The 24782-nt window shown below is 42.1% G+C and overlaps 2 protein-coding genes across 2 annotated transcripts; both read left to right on the top strand.

Moving 5' to 3' along the window:
• The first annotated feature begins 17037 nt into the window (after positions 1-17037).
• Positions 17038-19539, top strand: LOC109733109 (GDSL esterase/lipase At1g28600). Its single transcript, XM_020292306.4, has 5 exons — positions 17038-17763; positions 17859-18065; positions 18150-18301; positions 18775-19048; positions 19156-19539. Exons 1-5 carry the CDS (start codon positions 17508-17510, stop codon positions 19383-19385), a joined length of 1119 nt encoding a protein of 372 aa, XP_020147895.1. The 5' UTR covers positions 17038-17507; the 3' UTR covers positions 19386-19539.
• Positions 19540-21589: 2050 nt separating this feature from the next.
• LOC109785760 (GDSL esterase/lipase At1g28600-like) lies at positions 21590-24550 on the top strand. Its single transcript, XM_020292305.4, has 5 exons — positions 21590-22361; positions 22473-22679; positions 22841-22992; positions 23427-23700; positions 23807-24550. Exons 1-5 carry the CDS (start codon positions 22106-22108, stop codon positions 24022-24024), a joined length of 1107 nt encoding a protein of 368 aa, XP_020147894.3. The 5' UTR covers positions 21590-22105; the 3' UTR covers positions 24025-24550.
• The last annotated feature ends 232 nt before the right edge of the window (positions 24551-24782 follow it).

The following is a 24782-nucleotide window of genomic DNA, read 5'->3' as shown; positions in this document are numbered from 1 at the left end:
TTCACAATTTTGCTCTGCTAGTCTTTCACTATTAAGCATTTTTCGGTTTTAGAAATCCTGAATGCACTCATGTGCGTCGTAGGATGTCTTGGTCATAAGCTAACCATTTACATGCGAGCTTTAGTCTCAATCCACTGAGGCACAACTATCATCGGGAGTCCCTATTGAAGAACATTGTATAGTAACATACTTAGCAATGAAGTTTAGCTTTAAAAATAATGTATGCAAAAGATGCACTGAGGACAAATAGTAAAAATCTTACCATCTTTCCTTAATAGATGTGACCGTAGTTCAATACGAACACTATTGGTCGCACGTTTTGAGTACTAAGATTTTCAAGTTTAGGAAAATAATTTCTCTTGACAACATCAAGATCCTCAAGCAATGAAACAGAATGACTTATCTCCTCGCAGTTTAGTTCCGCCCCAGGACAGTGGACGGTCCTGTCTACCAAGCGCCGAACATGTTTGCTTGAATGAAAATAAGTTGTCAATAGAAATTAGTTGTCAACTATTTTTGAATAAACAATATCGAAGACATAAATATGGTTGAGAAACTCACATAATGGTAGAATTGGAGGCGTCTGCACATCGACCCAAATGTCTCTATTACCTTCAATATCATCTTCCGGACGAATATCAAAGGTGATAACCATATCATGCTCAAATGCATAAGCCTTGCATAGTGCTTGCCAAGTTTTGCATTCAAAACAGGTGTAGGTGTCTGCATTGTATAATTTGACGTCGAAGGTATAACCATACTCGGTCTTCAAGTAAACTCTCTTTACCTCCATAGTTTTCTTAAGACTGAAACCTATCTTATCCAAGACAAAAATTCTTGCATGGCAGGGGATACGCTAGTAGAATAGTAAAAACTTCAAATTATAAGTTGAAGCAAATGAAGCATAAGTCATGCTTAATTACAAAAAAGACTTGTCGTTGTGAGTTACTGTATCCACTTCGAAGGTCTCATCCAGCTTGATGTTGAAGCGCCTACCATCAATAAGGAAATTTCTGTCGCACAGGCCGTGCTCGTCTTCGCAGTATTCGCACATACCGAAATCCGTTTCGTCGTCAGACATTTCCTATGTTCATAGTTGAAACATTAATTGGTAAACGTACTTACTAGTTCTATTAATTCAACTAATTTAAATAGTTCTATTAATTCAACTAATTCAGCTAAGCACTTACTAAAAATAAACTAGTTCTATTAATTTTCTTACTAAAATAAAGTAGCTAGTTCTATATAGTAAATTTTTAATTAGATGCTCAAATCTCATATACCTAAATTTAATATATGTAATTCATCTAATATTAATATATCTAATTCATCTATAACTAAAAGTATAAAAAACTAACTCATCTAACATTAATATGTAGCTAATTCATCTAATTCATCTAACATTTGACATTAATATCTAAAAGTATAAAAAACTAAAAAACAGAAAACGGAAAATAATTAAGAAAAATCTGCCTCTGTGTGTGTGAGGGCCGGCCGGCGTGGCGCGCAGTGGGCGGTCTTACAGTGGGGCGACAGCCGTCGAGGCGAGGCGACGGGCTGGGGCGGCGATGGGGACGGGCCGCCGGGGGCGGCGCGCGCGATTGACGACGGGGACGGGCACGCGCGACTGGGGCGGGGACGGCGACGGCGACGAGGACGGGGACGGGCACGCACGACGGGGGGGCGACGGGGACAGGCGCGACGACGAAGCAGATGAAGAAGAGAATAACTAAAATTTTCATAAGTGCTATATATATAGGAGGGCCCTTTAGCACCGGTTGGAGCCACCAACCGGTACTAAAGGTCTGTTTTGGCCAGGCCAAGCGGCGGGCAGCGCAGGCCTTTAGTACCGGTTGGAGACACCAACCGGTACTAAAGCCCCCCTTTAGTACCGGTTGGAGCAACCAACCGGTACCTAAGGTGGTTCCCTGCCACCGCAGTGCACAAAGTTTAGTCCCACCTCGCTAGCGAAGGAGCGTCCGCACTGGTTTATAAGCCCAGTGCGGGAGCTCTCTCGAGCTCCTCTCTATAGCAGGCTTCTGGGCCTAACTTTGCCGCGCTGCCCTGTGGGCCTGCTGGGCCTCACGGGCCTGCATCCTGGCCCAAGGCCAAGCAGGTCCACTCGGCAGCGCGCAAAGTTGTATTTTTGTATGTAGTTTTTTTTCCTTTTCTGCTTTATTTATTTTCTTATATTTATTTCTGAGTTATTTTTTGCTGTATTTAGTGTTTCTTTGTGAATACTTTTGCTTTAGGTACAAAAATTACAAACTTTCTGTTAGCGCCAGTAGTTTTCAAATTTGAATAGTTTAAAAAAATTAAAAAATGAAATTTAATCATCATTTCACCCAAATTTGGGTGAAATTTGAATAGTCTAAAAATTTTTGCGCGCAAAGCACTACAAATGAACTCTGAAAAGGTTGAAACTTGGCATGGTACCATTTTCAGAGTTTCAACCTTTTTGCCAAGTTTCAACCTTTTCAGAGTTCATTTGTAGTGCTTTTCAATTTCAAGGTCATTTAGCTCAAAACAAATTAGTAAATGCATGAAAAATAGCAAATTAAGGGAGAAAGGGTTGAAAGTTGATGACGTGGCTTTGAATTGTGCATAATGAACGCACGAAAAGTCTGGAGTTGTAATAAGTTTAAAAAAATGAAATACCTTTGTAACAGATGAGTTTTCGTCCGAAACCCTGATACTTCGAAATAGATTGTCCAGTTTGTACATCAAGTGCATCCAGTTTTTGCCGTAACCCTCTCTACTTTTTTGCACATGCTATGTGGGTGAAATGATGATATCATGCCAATTTTCAACCTTTTCAGAGTTCATTTGTAGTGCTTTTCAATTTCAGGGTCATTTAGCTCAAAACAAATCGGTAAATGCATGAAAAATAGCAAATGAAGTCAGAAAGGGTTGAAAGTTGATGACGTGGCTTTGAATGGTGCATAATGAACACACAAAAAGTCTGGAGTTGTAATAAGTTTTAAAAAATGAAATGCCTTTGTACAGATGAGTTTTCGTCCGAAACCCTGATACTTCAAAAGAGATTGTCTAGTTTGTACACGAAGTGCATCCAGTTTTTGCCGTAACCCTCTCTACTTTTTTGCACAAGCTATGTCGGTGAAATGATGATACCATGCCAACCTTCAACCTTTTCAGAGTTCATTTGTAGTGGTTTTCAATTTCAGGGTCATTTAGCACCAAAAAATCATTAAATACATGAAAAATAGCAAATGAAGGCAGAAAAGTGTTGAACATTGATGATTTAGCTTTGAATGGTGCATAATGAATGCACAAAAAGTCCAGAGTTAAAATAAGTTATTAAAAATGAAAGAGAGGCGCAATGCTCACCTGCACGTTGCTTAGCTTCAGGCCTTGAGAAACTACACATATAGCTCCGTTCAGTCTACACCATTTCCTCAAGGCGTGAAGTTAAGCAACGTGCAGGTGAGCATTCCATCTCTCCTTCATCGTCTCTGTACTCAGGGCTTATAAATCGCTACGAGTGCTTCTCTCTTGGCGAGGTGGGACTATAATACAGCTGCAAAAAGAATCAACTAAAAAACTCTAGTATCGGTTCATGCCACGAACCGATACTAAAGGTGCTGGTGGGGCCCTAGCCTGACAACAGCCTTCCACCACCTCTTTAGAACCGGTACAAAATGAAATGCCTTTGTAACAGATGAGTTTTCGTCCGAAACACTGATACATCGAAAGAGATTGTGTAAACATGTAAAAATATACATCAAAAATACATTGATCGGTAGCGCCTTTCAGCCAAAACGCGTTACTGTTATGTGTAAACATGTAAAAATATACATCAAAAATACATTGATCATCAATGATCTTTTTATGTACAATCTGAATTGTCAATATGAGTCTTCTCACCGGTCTAAAAACCGGAGAAGACTCATATTGCAGCCACAAATTCTACACATAGAGGTCAATGAAGACCAAGTGGTTGTGATAGTTTGAGAAGTAACATATTTAAGGTGGTAAAAACCCTGTTAGCGGAGCGAGGTGGGACTAAAAAACCGCTGCAGAAAGAATTAACTAAAATAGTACCGGTTTGTGGCATGAACCGGTACCAAAGGTGCTGGTGGGGCCCAAGCCTGGCCACAGCCTGCCACAACCTCTTTAGTACCGGTTCGTGCCATGAACCGGTACTAAAGGTTCGCCACGAACCGGTACTAATGAGCTCCGCCCGCCTAGCCGTTGGAACCGGCACTAATGGTCACATTAGTGCCGGTTCAGTTGCAAACCGGGACTAATGTGCTTCACATTAGGCCATTTTTCTACTAGTGGCAAGGAGCTTTGGATAATGTTAGCCTACCCCAGAAACTAAGTTGCCTACAATACCATCAAATTGGAGGCGAAGCTAATTATGGTAGAAAACTTAGAAGTGAAGCTAGTTAACTAGATAGTCATGGTAGCCAACTTCAAAGAGATTTTCAATCATAGAAAGTCATACTAAGCAAACTAACAAGAAGTTGCTTTCCTATAGCACTAAAGTTGCCTCCATAGCACCCAAAGTTGCTCATGAAAAAAGTTAGTCAAAACATACTCATATGGGACCTAGTTTTGAAGATCTCGTCACGATTAACCTAAGGGTGAAAACAGATCTTAATTTTGATGCTTGGTCTAAAAGTTATAGCTTTTCAAAATTCTGAAAATGCTAATTAAATGCATGCAGATCTACGTTCCAACTGAATCTCCACCTCATGCACTGTCCCAATGTGGGCCGCACCCTTGCGCCTATGGTGACGTGGGTTATTATTGTTCTTGTCGGGACGATTCTGCGCGCACCGGCGGCGATCGGCCGCATCAGACGGCCTCATGCACTGTCCCAATGTGGGCCGCACCCTCGCGTCGTCCATATGGCGCAGCTGCACGATTGAGTATTTAGGTTATACTTTTGCCACATAAAGAGAAGTATCAGGAAGGTGTAGGTAGAGCACTGAATGCATGGAATCTAATTTCCTTGAAGGCAATCGGATGGGGTCCACCTACAATTCAAAGAGAGAAGAAGACACGCGTACAAAAATCAAAGTCTAGTTACTTTCTGGTTTTAGTTTCCTTTTATATTTGAACCGTGAGAGATATATAATTTAATGTAAAGCTTGGTCTGTCATTCAAGTTAGGTCCGACTGATATATAAAGCCACAGTGTGTCTGCTGTAAAAGGCAGGTTATATTTTTGAGTTTAGACAGCGTTGTGTATCGACTATGAAGCGGCCCTCTTCGGGTGTCGTTGTTATTTATTTTGTGTGAATTTTGTGTTCGAAAGTTGCACTTGGCTCGAGTTCTGTCGTTTCCAACGGGTTGCGCGCTGGTTACGTCTACTTTGGCGGGAGGTTTCTTGTGTGTCAAGGGATTGCCCATTGGTTAACGTTACCCCATCTTCAGGTTACGTGTAATAATCGCGTAATTGGGAGATTTTATCAGTGGAAGTTGGCGGAGTTCGTTGTATCGTGAAAGATCGGACCAAATTAGCGGCGCGTTTGAGGTCGTGCCTACATTAGTTGGTATTCCGAGCAAAGGTTGTTCAGGGTACAATATTTTTCTTAGAGTTATTATTGAACTTTTTATCCTGAGGAAGGATTGTAGCTCGTAAATGTTGATGTCGGTGGAGAAGGATCCATTGCGTGCCTTGTTGTGGTACCAATGTTTTAGGCTTGTGTGTAGGGCCGACTAGTTGTGCTACATTGATGAATTGCTATTCTGGGATAAATTTAGTGAGTAAGACTATGGTTGATGCTTTGAACCTGCCATTGTTTGAACATCCAGAATTGTACGAGCTTTAGTGGATGGACATGTTTGTCAAGTTCATGCATTGCGATGAGGTACGGCTTATTCTATATGGATATGTTGATCTTGTCGTGTGTGATGTGCTTCCTATGCACATGCATACATGTACGATACTGCTAGAAAAACCATGGACAGATAAAAGACAATTCACATATCATTCGGCTGGAGAATTTTCCTTTGTTCATGGAGGACAATACGTACCACTTGATGGTTACACATTGGAGAAGTATATGGCTGATCGTAAGAAGCGGGATATTGCTCAAGCTAAATGTGAAGTAAAGAAGAAGGTTGAAGCTCTGGAAATTTTTTCGGCCATCGCTCAGTCTGCAAATAAAAATATTGTTGAAGAGTTTGATTTGATACCGAGGACGATTTCGCCTCAAAGAGGAGAGGATGATACGTCCACATGTACTGTTGTACCGCTCAAGATCATAGATATATATATGCCCAAAATATTTCAGTTCTGTGAAGATGAGCAGGAGCTAGTTAATGCAACTTGTACACATGGTGAGACACTAAAAGGGATGTGCTTGGTTAAGTTTAAAGAGACAAACCAACAACAGAATATGACATGTGAGGAAGAGTTTGATGGAAAATTATTGTGTGAAGATGCATATGCATGCAAGCCAGCATGTTGGCCTAGTTACTTTCATGGACGTGTTCAGTTTTGCAAGTCCAACACATTGCATGTTTGGACACAAGATATGAGATTCGAAGTTTTTTGGATGGTTTGGTTGATATGCTAGTGCACGTCCAGGTGCATGTCTGTTAGTAGATACTCAAGGAGATAAGGCAAGTCAATTTCGGTTTGCTTATTTCATGGATTGAAACGAACATCAAGAGATCACAAAGAAGTGTGCATGTTTTCTATTTATACTTTTGCCACGTAAACCCTAAACCCTAAACCCTAAAACCCTAAAAACCCTAAACTCTAAACCCTAAACCCTAAAGAGAAGTATCAGGAAGGTGCAGGTAAAACACGGAATGCACAAAATATACTATCCTTAAAGGCAATCGGATGGGGTCCACCTACCATGCGAAGAGAGAAGAAGACACACGTAAAAAATCAAAGTCTAGTTAATTTCTGGTTTTAGTTTCCTTTTATGTTTGAACCATGAGAGATATAGAATTTAATGTAAAGCTTGGTTTGTCCTTCAAGTTAGGTCCGGCTGATATATAAAGCAACGGTGCGTCTTATGTAATAGGCAGATTATATTTTGGACTTTAGACAGTGTTGTGTGTCGACTATGAAGCGGCGCTCTTCGGGTGTCGTTGTTATTTACTGTGCGTGAATTTCCTGTGTGAAAGTTGCACTTGGCACGAGGACCATCGTTTCCGACGGGTTGCGCGCTGGTTACGTCTACTTCGGCGGGAGGTTTCTTGTGTGTCGAGGGATTGTCCGTTGGTTATCGTTACCCCATCTTTAGGTTATGTATTCAAATCGCGTAATTGGAAGATTTTATCAGTGGAAGTTGGAGGAGTTCGTTGTATCGTGAAGGATCGGGCCAAATCAGCGACGCGTCCGAGGTCGTGCCTGAAGGAAATATGCCCTAGAGGCAATAATAAAGTATTATATATTTCCTTATATCATGATAAATGTTTATTATTCATGCTAGAATTGTATTAACCGGAAACATAATACATGTGTGAACACATAGACAAATAGAGTGTCACTAGTATGCCTCTACTTGACTAGCTCGTTAATCAAAGATGGTTATGTTTCCTAGCCATAGACACGAGTTGTCATTTGATTAACGGGATCACCTCATTAGGAGAATGACGTGATTGACTTGACCCATTCCGTTAGCTTAGCACCCGATCGTTTAGTATGTTGCTATTGCTTTCTTCATGACTTATACATGTTCCTATGACTATGAGATTATGCAACTCCCGTTTACCGGAGGAACACTTTGTGTGCTACCAAACGTCACAACGTAAATGGGTGATTATAAAGGTGCTCTACAGGTGTCTCCAAAGGTACTTGTTGGGTTGGCGTATTTCGAGATTAGGATTTGTCACTCCGATTGTCGGAGAGGTATCTCTGGGCCCACTCGGTAATGCACATCACTATAAGCCTTGCAAGCATTGTGACTAATGAGTTAGTTGCGGGATGATGTATTACGGAACGAGTAAAGAGACTTGCTGGTAACGAGATTGAACTAGGTATCGAGATACCGACGATCGAATCTCGGGCAAGTAACATACCGATGACAAAGGGAACAACGTATGTTGTTATGCGGTCTGACCGATAAAGATCTTCGTAGAATATGTGGGAGCCAATATGGGCATCTAGGTCCCGCTATAGGTTATTGACCGGAGAGGTGTCTCGGTCATGTCTACATAGTTCTCGAACCCAAAGGGTCCGCACGCTTAAAGTTACGATGACAGTTATATTATGAGTTTATGTGATTTGATGTACCGAAGGTTGTTCGGAGTCCCGGATGTGATCACGGACATGACGAGGAGTCTCGAAATGGTCGAGACGTAAAGATTGATATATTGGACGACTATATTCGGACACCGGAAGTGTTCCGGAGAAGTTTCGGATTAAACCGGAGTGCCGGAGGGTTACCGGAACCCCCCGGGGAAGTATTGGGCCTTGGTGGGCCTTGAGGGGAGAGAGAGGGCAGCAGCCAGGAGGTGGCGCGCCCCCTCCCAAGGGGAGTCCTAGTTGGACTAGGAGAGGGGGGCGCAGCCCCCTTTCCCTCTCCCTCTCCCTCTCTTTCCTCCCCCCCCCTTCTTTCCTAGTAGGACTAGGAAAGGGGAGTCCTACTCCTACTAGGAGGAGGACTCCCCCTCTCTCCTTGGCGCGCCTAGGGCAGCCGGCCTCCCCCTTGCTCCTTTATATACGGGGGCAGGGGGGCACCTAAGAACACACTTTGATATACGATATTTTAGCCGTGTGCGGTGCCCCCCTCCACCAGATTACACCTCGATAATACCGTCGCGGAGCTTAGGCGAAGCCCTGCGTCGGTGGAACATCATCATCGTCACCACGCCGTCGTGCTGACGAAACTCTCCCTCAACACTCGGCTGGATCGGAGTTCGAGGGACGTCATCGAGCTGAACGTGCGTAGAACTTGGAGGTGCCGTACGTTCGGTACTTGATCGGTCGGATCGTGAAGACGTACGACTACATCAACCGCGTTGTGATAACGCTTACGCTGTCAGTCTACGAGGGTACGTGGACAACACTTTCCCCTCTCGTTGCTATGCATCACCATGATCTTGCGTGTGCGTAGGAAATTTTTTGAAATTACTACGTTCCCCAACAGTGGCATCAGAGCCTGGTTTTATGCGTTGATGCTATGCACGAGTAGAACACAAGTGAGTTGTGGGTGATATAAGTCATACTGCTTACCAGCATGTCATACTTTGGTTCAGCGGTATTGTGAGATGAAGCGGCCCGGACCGACATTACGCGTACGCTTACGCGAGACTGGTTTCACCGTTCGGAGCACTCGTTGCTTAAAGGTGACTGGCGGGTGTCTGTCTCTCTCACTTTAGTTGAACCGAGTGTGGCTACGCCAGGTCCTTGCGAAGGTTAAAACAGCACCAACTTGACAAACTATCGTTGTGGTTTTGATGCGTAGGTAAGAACGGTTCTTGCTAAGCCCGTAGCAGCCACGTAAAACATGCAACAACAAAGTAGAGGACGTCTAACTTGTTTTTGCAGGGCATGTTGTGATGTGATATGGTCAAGACATGATGTGATATAATGTGTTGTATGAGATGATCATGTTTTGTAACCGAGTTATCGGCAACTGGCAGGAGCCATATGGTTGTCGCTTTATTGTATGAGATGCAATCGCCATGTAATAGTTTTACTTTATCACTAAGCGGTAGCGATAGTCGTAAAAGCAATAAGTTGGCGAGACGACAACGATACTACGATGGAGATCAAGGTGTCGTGCCGGTGACGATGGTGATCATGACGGTGCTTCGGAGATGGAGATCACGAGCACGGTGCTTCGGGGATGGAGATCACAAGCACAAGATGATGATGGCCATATCATATCACTTATATTGATTGCATGTGATGTTAATCCTTTATGCATCTTATCTTGCTTTGATTGACGGTAGCATTATAAGATGATCCCTCACTAAAATTTCAAGATAAAAGTGTTCTCCCTGAGTATGCACCGTTGCGAAAGTTCTTCGTGCTGAGACACCACGTGATGATCGGGTGTGATAAGCTCTACGTTCAAATACAACGGGTGCAAAACAGTTGCACACGCGGAATACTCAGGTTAAACTTGACGAGCCTAGCATATGTACAGATATGGCCTCGGAACACAGAGACCGAAAGGTCGAGCGTGAATCATATAGTAGATATGATCAACATAGTGATGTTCACCATTGAAACTACTCCATCTCACGTGATGATCGGACATGGTTTAGTTGATTTGGATCACGTAATCACTTAGATGATTAGAGGGATATCTATCTAAGTGGGAGTTCTAAGTAATATGATTAATTGAACTTAAATTTATCATGAACTTAGTCTTGACAGTATTTTGCAAGTTATGTTGTAGATCAATAGCTCGCGTTGTTGCTTCCCTGTGTTTATTTTTTATATGATTCCTAGAGAAAATTATGTTGAAAGATGTTAGTAGCAAAGATGCGGATTGGATCCGTGATCTGAGGATTATCCTCATTGCTGCACAGAAGAATTATGTCCGTAATGCACCGCTAGGTGACAGACCTATTGCAGGAGCAGATGCAGACGTTATGAACGTTTGGCTAGCTCAATATGATGACTACTTGATAGTTTAGTGCACCATGCTTAAACGGCTTAGAATCGGGATTTCAAAGACGTTATGAACGTCATGGACCATATGAGATGTTCCAGGAGTTGAAGTTAATATTTCAAGCAAATACCCGAGTTGAGAGATATGAAGTCTCCAACAAGTTCTATAGCTAAAAGATGGAGGAGAATCGCTCAACTAGTGAGCATGTGCTCAGATTGTCTGGGTACTACAATCGCTTGAATCAAGTAGGAGTTAATCTTCCAGATAAAATAAGTGATTGACAGAATTCTCTAGTCACCATCACCAAGTTAGTAGAACTTCGTGATGAACTATAGTATGCAAGGGATGACGAAAGTAATTCCCAAGCTCTTCGTGATGCTGAAATCGACGAAGGTAGAAATCAAGAAAAACATCAAGTGTTGATGGTTGACGAGACCACTAGTTTCTAGAAAAGGGCAAAGGGAAGAAGGGGAACTTCAAAAAGAACGGCCAGCAAGTTTCTACTCAAGTGAAGAAGCCCAAGTCTGTAACTAAGCCTGAGACTAAGTGCTTCTACTGCAAAGGGACTGGTCACTGGAGGCGAAACTGCCCCAAGTATTTGGTGGATAAGAAGGATGGCAAAGTGAACAAAGGTATATTGGATATACATGTTATTGATGTGACTTACTAGTGTTTATAGCAACCCCTCAGTATTTGATACTGGTTCAGTTGCTAAAGAGTAGTAACTCGAAAACGGGAGTTGCAGAATAAACAGAGACTAGTAAAAGGCGAGGTGACGATGTGTGTTGGAAGTAGTTCCAAGATTGATATGATCATCATCGCACACTCCCTATACTTTCGGGATTAGTGTTGAAACTAAATAATTGTTATTTGGTGCCAGCGTTGAGCATGAACATTATATCTGGATCTTGTTTAATGCGAGACGGTTATTCATTTAAATCAGAGAATAATGGTTGTTCTATTTATATGAATAATATCTTTTATGGTCATGCACCCTTGAAGAGTGGTCTATTTTTAATGAATCTCGATAGTAGTGATACACATATTCATAATGTTGAAGCCAAAAGATGCAGAGTTAATAATGACAGTGCAACTTATTTGTGGCACTGCCGTTTGGGTCATATCGGTGTAAAGCGCATGAAGAAACTCCATACTGATGGAATTTTGGAATCACTTGATTTTGAATCACTTGGTACTTGCGAACCGTGCCTTATGGGCAAGATGACCAAAACACCGTTCTCCGGAACTATGGAGAGAGCAACAGATTTGTTGGAAATCATACATACAGATGTATGTGGTCCGATGAATATTGAGGCTCGTGGCGGATATCGTTATTTTCTCACCTTCACAGATGATTTGAGCAGATATGGGTATATCTACTTAATGAAACATAAGTCTGAAACATTTGAAAAGTTCAAAGAATTTCAGAGTGAAGTTGAATATCATCGTAACAAGAAAATAAAATTCCTACGATCTGATCGTGGAGGAGAATATTTGAGTTACGAGTTTGGTCTACATTTGAAACAATGCGGAATAGTTTCGCAACTCACGCCACTCGGAACACCACAGCGTAATGGTGTGTCCGAACGTCGTAATCGTACTTTATTAGATATGGTGCGAACTATGATGTCTCTTACCGATTTACCGCTACCGTTTTGGGGTTATGCTTTAGAGACGGCTGCATTCACTCTAAATAGGACACCATCGAAATCCGTTGAGACGACGCCTTTTGAACTATGTTTTGGCAAGAAACCAAAGTTGTCGTATCTTAAAGTTTGGGGTTGCGATGCTTATGTGAAGAAACTTCAACCTGATAAGCTCGAACCTAAATCGGAGAAATGTGTCTTCATAGGATACCCAAAGGAGACTGTTGGGTACACCTTCTATCACAGATCCGAAGGCAAGATATTCGTTGCTAAGAATGGATCCTTTCTAGAGAAGGAGTTTCTCTCGAAAGATGTGAGTGGGTGGAAAGTAGAACTTGATGAGGTAACTGTACCTGCTCCCTTATTGGAAAGTAGATCATCGCAGAAATCAGTTTCTGCGACACCTACACCAATTAGTGAGGAAGTTAATGATAATGAAACTTCAGATCAAGTCATTACTGAACTTCGTAGGTCAACTAGATCAAGATCCGCACCAGAGTGGTACGGTAATCCTGTTCTGGAGGTTATGTTACTAGACCATGACGAACCTACGAACTATGAAGAAGCGATGGTGAGCCCAGATTCCGCAAAATGGCTTGACGCCATGAAATCTGAGATGAGATCCATGTATGAGAACAAAGTGTGGACTTTGGTTGACTTGCCCGATGATCGGCAAGCAATTGAGAATAAATGGATCTTCAAGAGGAAGACGGACGCTGATAGTAGTGTTACTATCTACAAAGCTAGAATTGTCGCAAAAAGGTTTTCGACAAGTTCAAAGTGTTGACTACGATGAGAGTTTCTCACTCGTATCTATGCTTAAGTCTGTCCGAATCATGTTAGCAATTGCCGCATTTTATGAAATATGGCAAATGGATAAACAAAACTGCATTCCTTAATGGATTTATTAAAGAAGAGTTGTATATGATGCAACCAGAAGGTTTTGTCAATCCTAAAGGTGCTAACAAAATATGCAAGCTCCAGCGATCCATCTGTGGACTGGTGCAAGCATCTCGGAGTTGGAATATACGCTTTGATAAGTTGATCAAAGGATATAGTTTTATACAGACTTGCGATGAAGCCTGTATTTACAAGAAAGTGAGTGGGAGCACTACAGCATTTCTGATAAGTATATGTGAATGACATATTGTTTATCGGAAATAATGTAGAATTATTCTGCAAAGCATAAAGGAGTGTTTGAAAGGAGTTTTTCAAAGAAAGACCTCGGTGAAGCTGCTTACATATTGAACATCAAGATCTATAGAGATAGATGAAGACGCTTGATAAGTTTTTCAATGAGTACATACCTTAACAAGATTTTGAATTAGTTCAAAATAGAACAGTCAAAGAAAGAGTTCTTGCATGTGTTACAAGGTGTGAAATTGAGTAAAGACTCAAAGCCAGACCACGGCAAAAGATAGAAAGAGAATGAAAGTCATTCCCTATGCCTTGGCCATAGGTTCTATAAAGTATGCCATGCTGTATACCAGATCTATTGTATACCCTACACTAATTTTGGCAAGGGAGTACAATAGTGATCTAGGAGTAGATCACTGGACAGCGGTCAAAAATTATCCTTAGTGGAATGAGGATATGTTTCTCGATTATGGAAGTGAAAAAAGGTTCGTCGTAAAGGGTTACGTCGATTCAAGTTTTGACACTAAATCTAGATGACTCTAAGTCTCGGTCTAGATACATATTGAAAGTGGGAGCAATTAGCTAGAGTAGCTACGTGCAGAGCATTGTAGACATAGAAATTTGCAAAATACTTACGGATCTGAATGTGACAGACCCGTTGACTAAAATTATCTCACAAGCAAAACATAATCACACCTTAGTACTCTTTGGGTGTTAATCACATAGCGATGTGAACTAGATTATTGACTCTAGTAAACCCTTTGGGTGTTGGTCACATAGAGATGTGAACTATGGGTGTTAATCACATGGTGATGTGAATTATTGATGTTAAATCACATGGCGATGTGAACTAGATTATTGACTCTAGTGCAAGTGGGAGACTGAAGGAAATATGCCCTAGAGGCAATAATAAAGTATTATATATTTCCTTATATCATGATAAATGTTTATTATTCATGCTAGAATTGTATTAACCGGAAACATAATACATGTGTGAACACATAGACAAATAGAGTGTCACTAGTATGCCTCTACTTGACTAGCTCGTTAATCAAAGATGGTTATGTTTCCTAGCCATAGACACGAGTTGTCATTTGATTAACGGGATCACCTCATTAGGAGAATGACGTGATTGACTTGACCCATTCCGTTAGCTTAGCACCCGATCGTTTAGTATGTTGCTATTGCTTTCTTCATGACTTATACATGTTCCTATGACTATGAGATTATGCAACTCCCGTTTACCGGAGGAACACTTTGTGTGCTACCAAACGTCACAACGTAAATGGGTGATTATAAAGGTGCTCTACAGGTGTCTCCAAAGGTACTTGTTGGGTTGGCGTATTTCGAGATTAGGATTTGTCACTCCGATTGTCGGAGAGGTATCTCTGGGCCCACTCGGTAATGCACATCACTATAAGCCTTGCAAGCATTGTGACTAATGAGTTAGTTGCGGGATGATGTATTATGGAACGAGTAAAGAGACTTGCCGGTAACGAGATTGAACTAGGTATCGAGATACCGACGATCGAATCTCGGGCAAGTAACATACCGATGACAAAGGGAACAACGTATGTTGTTATGCGGTCTGACCGATAAAGATCTTCGTAGAATATGTGGGAGCCAATATGGGCATCCAGGTCCCGCTATTGGTTATTGACTGGAGAGGTGTCTCGGTCATGTCTACATAGTTCTCGAACCCAAAGGGTCCGCACGCTTAAAGTTACGATGACAGTTATATTATGAGTTTATGTGATTTGATGTACCGAAGGTTGTTCGGAGTCCCGGATGTGATCACGGACATGACGAGGAGTCTCGAAATGGTCGAGACGTAAAGATTGATATATTGGACGACTATATTCGGACACCGGAAGTGTTCCGGAGAAGTTTCGGATTAAACCGGAGTGCCGGAGGGTTACCGGAACCCCCCGGGGAAGTATTGGGCCTTGGTGGGCCTTGAGGGGAGAGAGAGGGCAGCAGCCAGGAGGTGGCGCACCCCCTCCCAAGGGGAGTCCTAGTTGGACTAGGAGAGGGGGGCGCAGCCCCCTTTCCCTCTCCCTCTCCCTCTCTTTCCTCCCCCCCCCCCCTTCTTTCCTAGTAGGACTAGGAAAGGGGAGTCCTACTCCTACTAGGAGGAGGACTCCCCCTCTCTCCTTGGAGCGCCTAGGGCAGCCGGCCTCCCCCTTGCTCCTTTATATACGGGGGCGGGGGGCACCTAAGAACACACTTTGATATACGATATTTTAGCCGTGTGCGGTGCCCCCCTCCACCAGATTACACCTCGATAATACCGTCGCGGAGCTTAGGCGAAGCCCTGCGTCGGTGGAACATCATCATCGTCACCACGCCGTCATGCTGACGAAACTCTCCCTCAACACTCGGCTGGATCGGAGTTCGAGGGACGTCATCGAGCTGAACGTGTGTAGAACTTGGAGGTGTCGTACGTTCGGTACTTGATCGGTCAGATCGTGAAGACGTGCGACTACATCAACCGCGTTGTGATAACGCTTCCGCTGTCGGTCTACGAGGGTACGTGGACAACACTTTCCCCTCTTGTTGCTATGCATCACCATGATCTTGCGTGTGCGTAGGAAAATTTCTGAAATTACTACGTTCCCCAACAGTGCCTACATCAGACCAACCAGTAGATCATAAAAAGATTCTATGTTTAAATATAATGGCCGCCAAAATATCCAATCAAACATGGCATAAATAAGAGACAGTCGTTACCAACAACGCAACTTGACATTTACAAGAAGCAATTGGGGAAAACAACTCACTTTCAAGGACTAAACAAAGTAGGATGCATGCATCAGTCGTGTTAATAATATAACTATCAAGTTGGCGTGGCAACTAAAAAAAAGGTTGTGCAGAGTCGGAACAGAATTGTCACATGAACTGTAAATTGTGGCAAGTTAACACATTTTATGGTATTTTACATTTGAGATGTACACAATAACATCAGTTTCCACTTCTCATAGAAGTTAACCCTTGTTTTATTTCTTGTTGAGCAAGTTATATTTATGAACTAGTCCACTCCTAGTTGTAATTTTCAATGATACTCACTTTACATTTTAAAATTCAGTAAGGTGTCATTAGTTTCGTAATAATGCAAACATGCTAAGTACCATTTTTGAAGAAAGACCAAAACTACAATGAAATCATTTAGATTGTTAAATTTGTTGAGAGAGAGAGAGAGAGAGAGAGAGAGAACTGGTGAACGTAGTGAGTGGTAGTAACATAACCAGCCCCACTAGATATAAACAATATGCAGATGTTGAAAGCAACTCACTTTTAAGGACCAAACAAAAAACAAAAGAGGTTGTTGAATCAATCATGTTAATCACTATCAAGTTGGTGTGGGCCCACCCATAGCAAATTAGCACGTTTTATCGTATCCTAATCTATTATAAGACATACAAGCAGACGCCAATGACAGTTCCACTTCTCATCAAGGTCAGCCAAAGCCTGGCATGTCATGGGCGATTGCAGGTGTCCCTTTCCTTTACTATTAGTTCAATGCAATTATTATTATCTCCGACAAGCCACATACAATCGGACAAACAAAAAGCCTAGTATGATTCTCAATGTAATTTAACTTTTTATCTTGTCGTTCTGCGTTGAGTTGTCTTCCCATTGCACTGACTTTTATTTCCCTTGATAATACTCAAATCTAACATGTCCTTTGGATGTCTTTATTCCAGAAAAGAAGGGCAGCCTGTTTTTTTTTTCTGGCTGGGCAAGTCGAATTTTGAAATAGTCCACTTCCTTGTGTAAATTTCCATGACACCTCACTTTATTATACTTGCAATTTTTTGATAAGATGTCACTAGTTACGTAATAATGCGAAAAGCTACCTTTTTCCAAAAGGGGTGACATTAGTGTTAGTCAAAGAGAGAATTTCATGCATAGCCAATATTCAGGTATCACAATCTGCAAGTCTAATTTTCTTAAATAAATAAGAGTGCCAAGCTGACGAATTAGTTAGTAAGAAGATGTACATTTAGATTCATAAAAGAAATGCCCACTAAACAAACATTTGGTTGACTGGAAAATCATCATAATATATATGCCTTTTAATTAACCTTCCCTTTGGCTTGTTTAGCACGGTATGCTTGCTTTATATAGCGTCTGGAGACCAAGCATGGAAGACCAGCAAGCAACCAAGTATGAGAACGCCTCATGGAGCGCTCCTCTTGCTCTTCATCCTGGCGTGCCTCCGCGGTGCGTACTCCGGTGGCGGCCGGAGCCGCTTCACCTCCATAATCAGCTTCGGGGACTCGTACGCCGACACGGGTAACTTGGTCATGTGGGCTGATCCCGTCCTTCCGGGTCTACCACTCAAGAACCTCCCCTACGGCGAGACCTTCTTCGGCCACCCCACCGGACGAGCCACCGATGGCCGACTGGTCCTGGACTTCATCGGTAACCACAAATGCACTGCCAAATTTAGTCAACTACTGTCTACAACTACACGTCAATCTTTGCTGATTCTGACCAAAAGAAACTTCATTCTTTAGCCGAGGCTTTGGGTCTGCCTTCCGTGCCGCCGTACCTCGCAAAGGGGAGCAACTTCTCCGCCGGAGTAAACTTCGCCGTGGTAGGAGCGCCGGCTCTGAACCTGACATACCTGCAAGGACTGAACTTGACCGTGAACCCTCCGATCAACAGCTCCCTCCACGATCAGCTCGCGTGGTTCCAGAAACTCAAGCCTTCCCTCTGCAAGGGTAGGTATCTTCAAAAAGGAAAGTGATTATGTCCAGTCCAAGTAATTTACCTCCTCATGCTTACGTCGATGTCGTGTGCTGCAGGGCAAGGTACTGACTGCTTTGAGAGCTCCCTGTTTGTCATGGGAGAGTTTGGAGGAAATGACTACATAAGCTTCCTTCTGTCCAACAGAACTGTTGAACAAGCCAGACCTTATGTTCCTCAAATTGTCGACAGCATTTCCAGAGGCGTAGAGGTACTATGCTGTGCAAAGAATGGATCAAAACTCCATTCTTCCTTTAATTCCCACAATTTACTACTCCATCGACCTGTGTTTTGTTTTGAGTTTTCGTATTCCGCAACGCAAGACTTCTTTACCTTATCCATACACTGGTTGCGTCAAGCCGGCCGTTAACATATACAAATCATTTTGAAATTTTGTTCTTGATTATGTGGCTAAGATCGATGGACTATGGACTTCCGTCTTACAATATTAAAGTATATCTAGTGATGAATCGAATGAAACTAATATGACATTGTAGATATTGGTGTATTTTTGTATGGACTTGGTCCGATTTAAAGGTGTTTGACTTAGCACAAATATAGAACTTCAGGTATTTTGAAACGAGGGTAATATTTTCTATGATGTGTATTCCAAAATCATTTGGATCCAAACAATGCATTTTTCAGTATATATATATAAACCGAGACTTTGACAATCCTCTTCAGAGACTAGTCCAGCATGGCGCAAAGTACATCGTTGTGGCAGACATCTTCCCAATTGGCTGCCTACCGGGAGCGCTCACAAAGCTTGCTAACCCAAACAAGGTGGAGTATGATCGGCATGGATGCCTGAAGAGAGTGAATAGGTTGGCCCGCTACCACAACTCTCTCCTCCGTCAACAGATCATGATGCTCCGGTACAAGTACCCACATACTAAGATCATTGTCGTGGAGTACTACAAACCCTTCCTTGCATTTTTAGATATGCCAGAACATTTTGGTGAGCTGGTCCTTTTATGATAAATTTAGGTCTTCTACAATTCAAAATTAAAGTAGCACCACAAGAGCAAATATGTAACCTTTTAATCTCCTCATGGCATCTTGCAGGACTGAATAGCAGCACAACCCTCCTCACCTGTTGTGGTGCAGGAGGCCCTCCTTATAACTACGACTTCAACGCAGGGTGCGGCCTGCCGAGTGTGACAGCATGCGCAAATCCATACCAAGCGCTTCAGTGGGATGGTTTCCACCTTACGGAGTCCGCCTACAGGACCGTTGCCAATGGTTGGCTCCATGGCCCCTACGCCGATCCACCAATAATGCACGTTGCACGCTAGTACACCCGTAGTTTGTTTCTTACTGGCCTAAAACGCCATATGTACTAGAGTTGAAAATTCAGATCCACGGGCATGTGTAAATTTCTGTCTCTATATGTATTTGGCTTGGAACAGACATCTATTCAACTAAACTAGTGGGGCAACCCATACATTTGTGTGGTTAAATTTAATACATGTTGTTTTCTATTTTTGCCGCACTCTCTCATACAAAACTATGAATATGCTCATATAAAATTATAGAATATAATAATGTTGAAAATAAGCAGTCGCAAATATAAGTATATTATTTTCACTTAAAAATAGCATAAACTTTATATATTAATCGCTGGCTTTTTTTACTACCTAGGTTTTTCCCAATCAAAATCGATGTGTTTATGATTTATGTTCGATACCAGATGACATAATTAATCTCTCTCTCTCTCTCCCTCTCTCTCTCTCTCTCTCTCTCTCTCTCTCTCTCTCTCTCTCTCATCATAGCTTCAATGGTTGGTTTACCTACTCCCTCCGTATCCTAAAAGAAAGCCTATAAATTTTGTCTAAAGTCAAATGGTGCAAACTTTCACCAAGTTTGTAGAAAAACTATCAAGAACTACAATACCAAATTAATATCATTATAAACATAATAAAATATATGTTTATATTGAATATATTCAGTACCGCCTCTGTCCCATAATATAGAGCGCATTGGTTTTCATGAAATCTAAACTTTGACCAATATGATAAAAGTTTACAAGGCTTTAGTTTTTAAAAATCTAATACGGACTACATTTTGGGATGAAGAGAGTATTGTAGTTTTTTGGAGGTTTATCCTATAAACATGGTCAAAGTAAGCACCACTTGAATTCAAAAAACAATTATAGGCCTTCTTTTCAGAGACAGAGAGAATATTCCATTTGCCCGTCTATCACAACGTAGTTATAATAATTAAGTGATACTATATCACATGATTGAGGAGTAGATGGTCAGTCATCATCTTGGTAGCCCATTTGAATTTAAACTAGTAGATCGTCATGGCATCTCTTTTGCATTGAATATAAAGAAAATGTGATTACCAATATATCATTCATATATTATTTGATTAATTAAAAATTTGTTATTCAATTGTCAGTTCCAACTACCATGCGTTTTTTCTGTTGGTATGTGTCCACTTCTTTCTCACAGTTTTCATCGCCTTTTCTTTTTATTTTCTTATTCTTTTTCCTCCTTTCCCAAAGTGGTCGGACCCTTCCCCGGACCCTGCGCAAGCAGGAGCTACATGCACCGGGCTGCCCTTTATTCCTTTTTCTCCTTTCTTTCTATTTTCGTGTTTTCTCGTCTTTTATTTGTGGTATTTTATTCTTGTTATATTATTTATTTGAATAATGTATGAAGTTTTTTTAGAATGTCAAACAATTTCTTGAAACACACGTGCATTTATAATATATAAAAATGTGCGCAAACATTTCAAAATTTAGATTAACATTGCGTGAATATTTTTTTAAATGTATGAACATTTTTCTAATTACACAAACATTTTTGAAATACTTCATGAATATTGTTTTAATATACGATAAACATATTTTGAGTTAATCTATGAGCATCTTTTAAATAGATGGTGAATATTTTCTAAAACAAATGATGAACCAATTGAAATATACCATCATTTGTTTAATGATATTACTATCAAATTGGTGCGGGACGGTATATAACTGCTGCAGGAATGGCAAATTAACACATTTTATCATATTCTACATTCGAGATGTACACAATAACGAAATTTTTGCCTTTTCACAAAACACAACCCTGCTTCTATTTCTTGCTGAGCAAGTCAGGCTTATGAACTAGCCCACCCCATAGTTTGTAATTTCAATGATATTCCACTTTCTGGGTTTTAATTTTAATCAAGGTGTCATTAATTAGCTAGGTTATAAAGCAAAAAACGCTACCCTGTTTCAACAAAGACCAAAACTACAGTGGAATTATTTAAATTGTTGTCTGAGAGAGAGAGAGAGAGAGAGAGAGCGAGAGAGAGAGAGAGAGAGAGAGAGAGAGAGAGAGAGAGAGATGGCCTGCATATATAGTTTTAGTGCGGGCCGGAATATAAGTTGTTCCACACATAGCAAATTATTCCAAAGAAAAGTATAGCAAAGGCCAAATAATCACGTTTTATCGTACAAGTGCACGCCACACAATTCCTCTTTGCATCAAAGTCAGCCTGCTTTTTTTTCTTGCTGAGAAAATCAACCCCCGAAATAGTCCACTTCCTAGTTGTAAATTTCCATGATACTTCACTTTGTAGTTCTAATTGTTGATAAGATGTCATTGGTTACGTAGTAATGCGGAAAGGCTACTCGAAAAGGGGCCAAAACTACATTTGTTCTAGTCGAATAGAGAATTTGCCTGCATGGTCACTACTCAAATCTCACAATCTACAACTCATATTTTCTTAAATAAATAAGTGCCAACTTGATGAGTCAGTTAGCTAGTAAGAAGATATACCTACCCCGCAAAAAAAAGTAAGAAGATATACCTGTACATTTGTAGAAAATGCCCACCAAACACACATTTGGTTGACTGGAAAATCACCATATTATATGTGCATTATAATTAACCTTATCTTTGCCTTGTTAAGCACGGTAGGCTTTGCTTATATATAACATTTGGAGACCAAGCATGGAAGCCCCAACTGACAAGCAGGAAGCAGCTAGCAAGTGTTGCTACAGCAGCGCAAGCAACCAAGTATGAGGCCACCTCACGCAGCGCTCCTCTTGCTCTTCATCCTAGCGTACTTCCGCGGTGCCTACTCCAGTGGCAGCCAGAGCCGTTTCACATCCATAATCAGCTTCGGCGACTCCTTCGCCGACACCGGTAATTTGGTCATGTGGGCTGATCCCGTCCTTCCAGGTCTACTACTCAAGAACCTCCCCTACGGCGAGACCTTCTTCGGCCACCCCACCGGACGTGCCACCAACGGCCGCCTTGTGCTGGACTTCGTCGGTAACCAGAAATGCACTACCAAACTTGTTCAACTACTATTAATCTTTCTGCCTAAAAGGAGAAAGAGAGGGAGATAGATTACACATAATTAATCGTTGCTTCATTTTCCAGCCGAAGCTCTGGGTCTGCCTTCCGTGCCGCCGTACCTCGCCAAGGAGAGTAACTTCTCCACCGGAGTAAACTTCGCCGTGGTAGGAGCTCCGGCTCTGACCCTGACATACCTGCAGGGACAGAATTTGACTGTGAACCCTCCTATCAATAGTTCCCTCTATGATCAGCTCCTGTGGTTCCAGAAACTGAAGCCTTCGCTCTGCAAGGGTACGTAGGTGGATGGCTAAATAAACATCGTCAGTCCTTAATCACATGATGTGTGTGTGTGTGTGTGTGTGTGTGTGTGTGTGTGTGTGTGTGTGTGTGTGTGTGTGACCTTTGTCCTTGTCCAAGTGCTTTACCTAATCGTCGGTCCATGGCGTGTGCAGGACAAGGTGCTGATTGCTTCAGGAGCTCTCTGTTTGTCATGGGAGAGTTTGGAGCAAATGACTACAGGAGCTTCCTTCTGTCCAACAGGACTGTGGAACAAGCCACAACTTATGTTCCCCAAATCGTTGACAGCATCTCCCAAGGCCTAGAGGTACTATGCTGTGCACAGAATAGATGAAAAGTCATTCTTCCTTTAATTCCCACAATTTACTTCTCCCTCAACATGTTTTTCTTTTGACTTTATATTCCTAAACACAATACTTGTCTATCTTATCGCCTTATTTTATACTATATATATGCTGGATGCGTCGCCATGACCATATCCAAATCAGTTGGAAATTTAATCTTCTTGATTATGTGCCTAGGATCAATGGGGTTCTGTCCTGCAAAAATTAGAAATTTTTTCAGCATTCTAGATGTCAATGTTTTTCTCCATAAACTTGGTCAAAGTTTGTGAGGTTTGACTATCTATGTGCACTACATTATGGAATGGAAAGAGTACAAAGAATGGATGATAGGTCTATTCTGTTTGCTAACACTTGTGTATGACTCTAGATAAACTGATGAGTTTGTAATCCTCTGCAGATACTGATCCAGTACGGCGCCAAGTACATCATTGTGCCAGACATCTTCCCACTTGGCTGCGTACCCACAGTGCTCACAAAGCTTGCTAGCCCAAACAAAGCGGATTACTATCGGAACGGATGCCTGAAGAGTGCGAACAGGCTGGGGCGCTACCACAACTCTCTCCTCCGCCAGCGGATCAAATTGCTCCGGCACAAGTACCCCCATGCGAAGATCATTGCCGCTGAATACTACCGACCCGTCCTTGCCTTTCTAGATATGCCAGGGCATTTTAGTGAGTTAGTCCTTTCTGATTAATTTAGGTCTTCTGCAGTTCAAAATTAAAGTAGCACCACAAGAGCACAGATGTGACCTTTTAATCTCCCCATGGCATCTCGCAGGACTGAATAGCAGCACAACCCTCCTCACCTGTTGTGGTGCTGGAGGACCTCCTTATAACTATGACTTCGACTCAGAGTGCGGGCGGCCGGGTGTGATGACGTGTGCAGATCCATCTCAGGCCCTTCAATTGGATGGTTTCCACCTCACGGAGTCCGCCTACAAGGCCGTTGCCGATGGGTGGCTCCATGGCCTCTTGATATGCCTAGTCTTCCTGTGAAATCTGGGCTCCTTCGCAAGGGCAATAGCTCCAGTGTTGTCACAGAAGAGAGTCATCGGGCCCGACGCATTGGGAATCACCCCTAGGTCGGTAATGAACTCCTTCATCCAGACTGCTTCCTGTGCTGCCTCCGAGGCCGCCATGTACTCCGCTTCACATGTAGATCCCGCCACGACGCTTTGCTTGCAACTGCACCAGCTTACTGCTCCTCCATTCAAAATATACACGTATCCGGTTTGTGACTTCGAGTCATCCAGATCTGTGTCGAAGCTAGCGTCGACGTAACCGTTTACGACGAGCTCTTCGTCACCTCCATAAACGAGAAACATATCCTTAGTCCTCTTCAGGTACTTCAGGATATTCTTGACCGCTGTCCAGTGTTCCATGCCGGGATTACTTTGGTACCTTCCTATCAAACTTACGGCAAGGTTTACATCAGGTCTGGTACACAGCATGGCATACATAATAGACCCTATGGCCGAGGCATAGGGGATGACACTCATCTTTTCTCTATCTTCTGCCGTGGTCGGGCATTGAGCCGTGCTCAATTGCACACCTTGCAATACAGGCAAGAACCCCTTCTTTGACTGATCCATATTAAACTTCTTCAATATCTTGTCAAGGTATGTACTCTGTGAAAGACCAATGAGGCGTCTCGATCTATCTCTATAGATCTTGATGCCCAATATATAAGCAGCTTCTCCAAGGTCCTTCATTGAAAAACACTTATTCAAATAGGCCTTTATACTTTCCAAGAA

Source organism: Aegilops tauschii, chromosome 2 (assembly GCF_002575655.3).
Source record: "Aegilops tauschii subsp. strangulata cultivar AL8/78 chromosome 2, Aet v6.0, whole genome shotgun sequence".
NCBI classification, from domain to species: domain Eukaryota; kingdom Viridiplantae; phylum Streptophyta; class Magnoliopsida; order Poales; family Poaceae; genus Aegilops; species Aegilops tauschii.
This window is presented reverse-complemented; position numbering and strand designations above follow the sequence as displayed.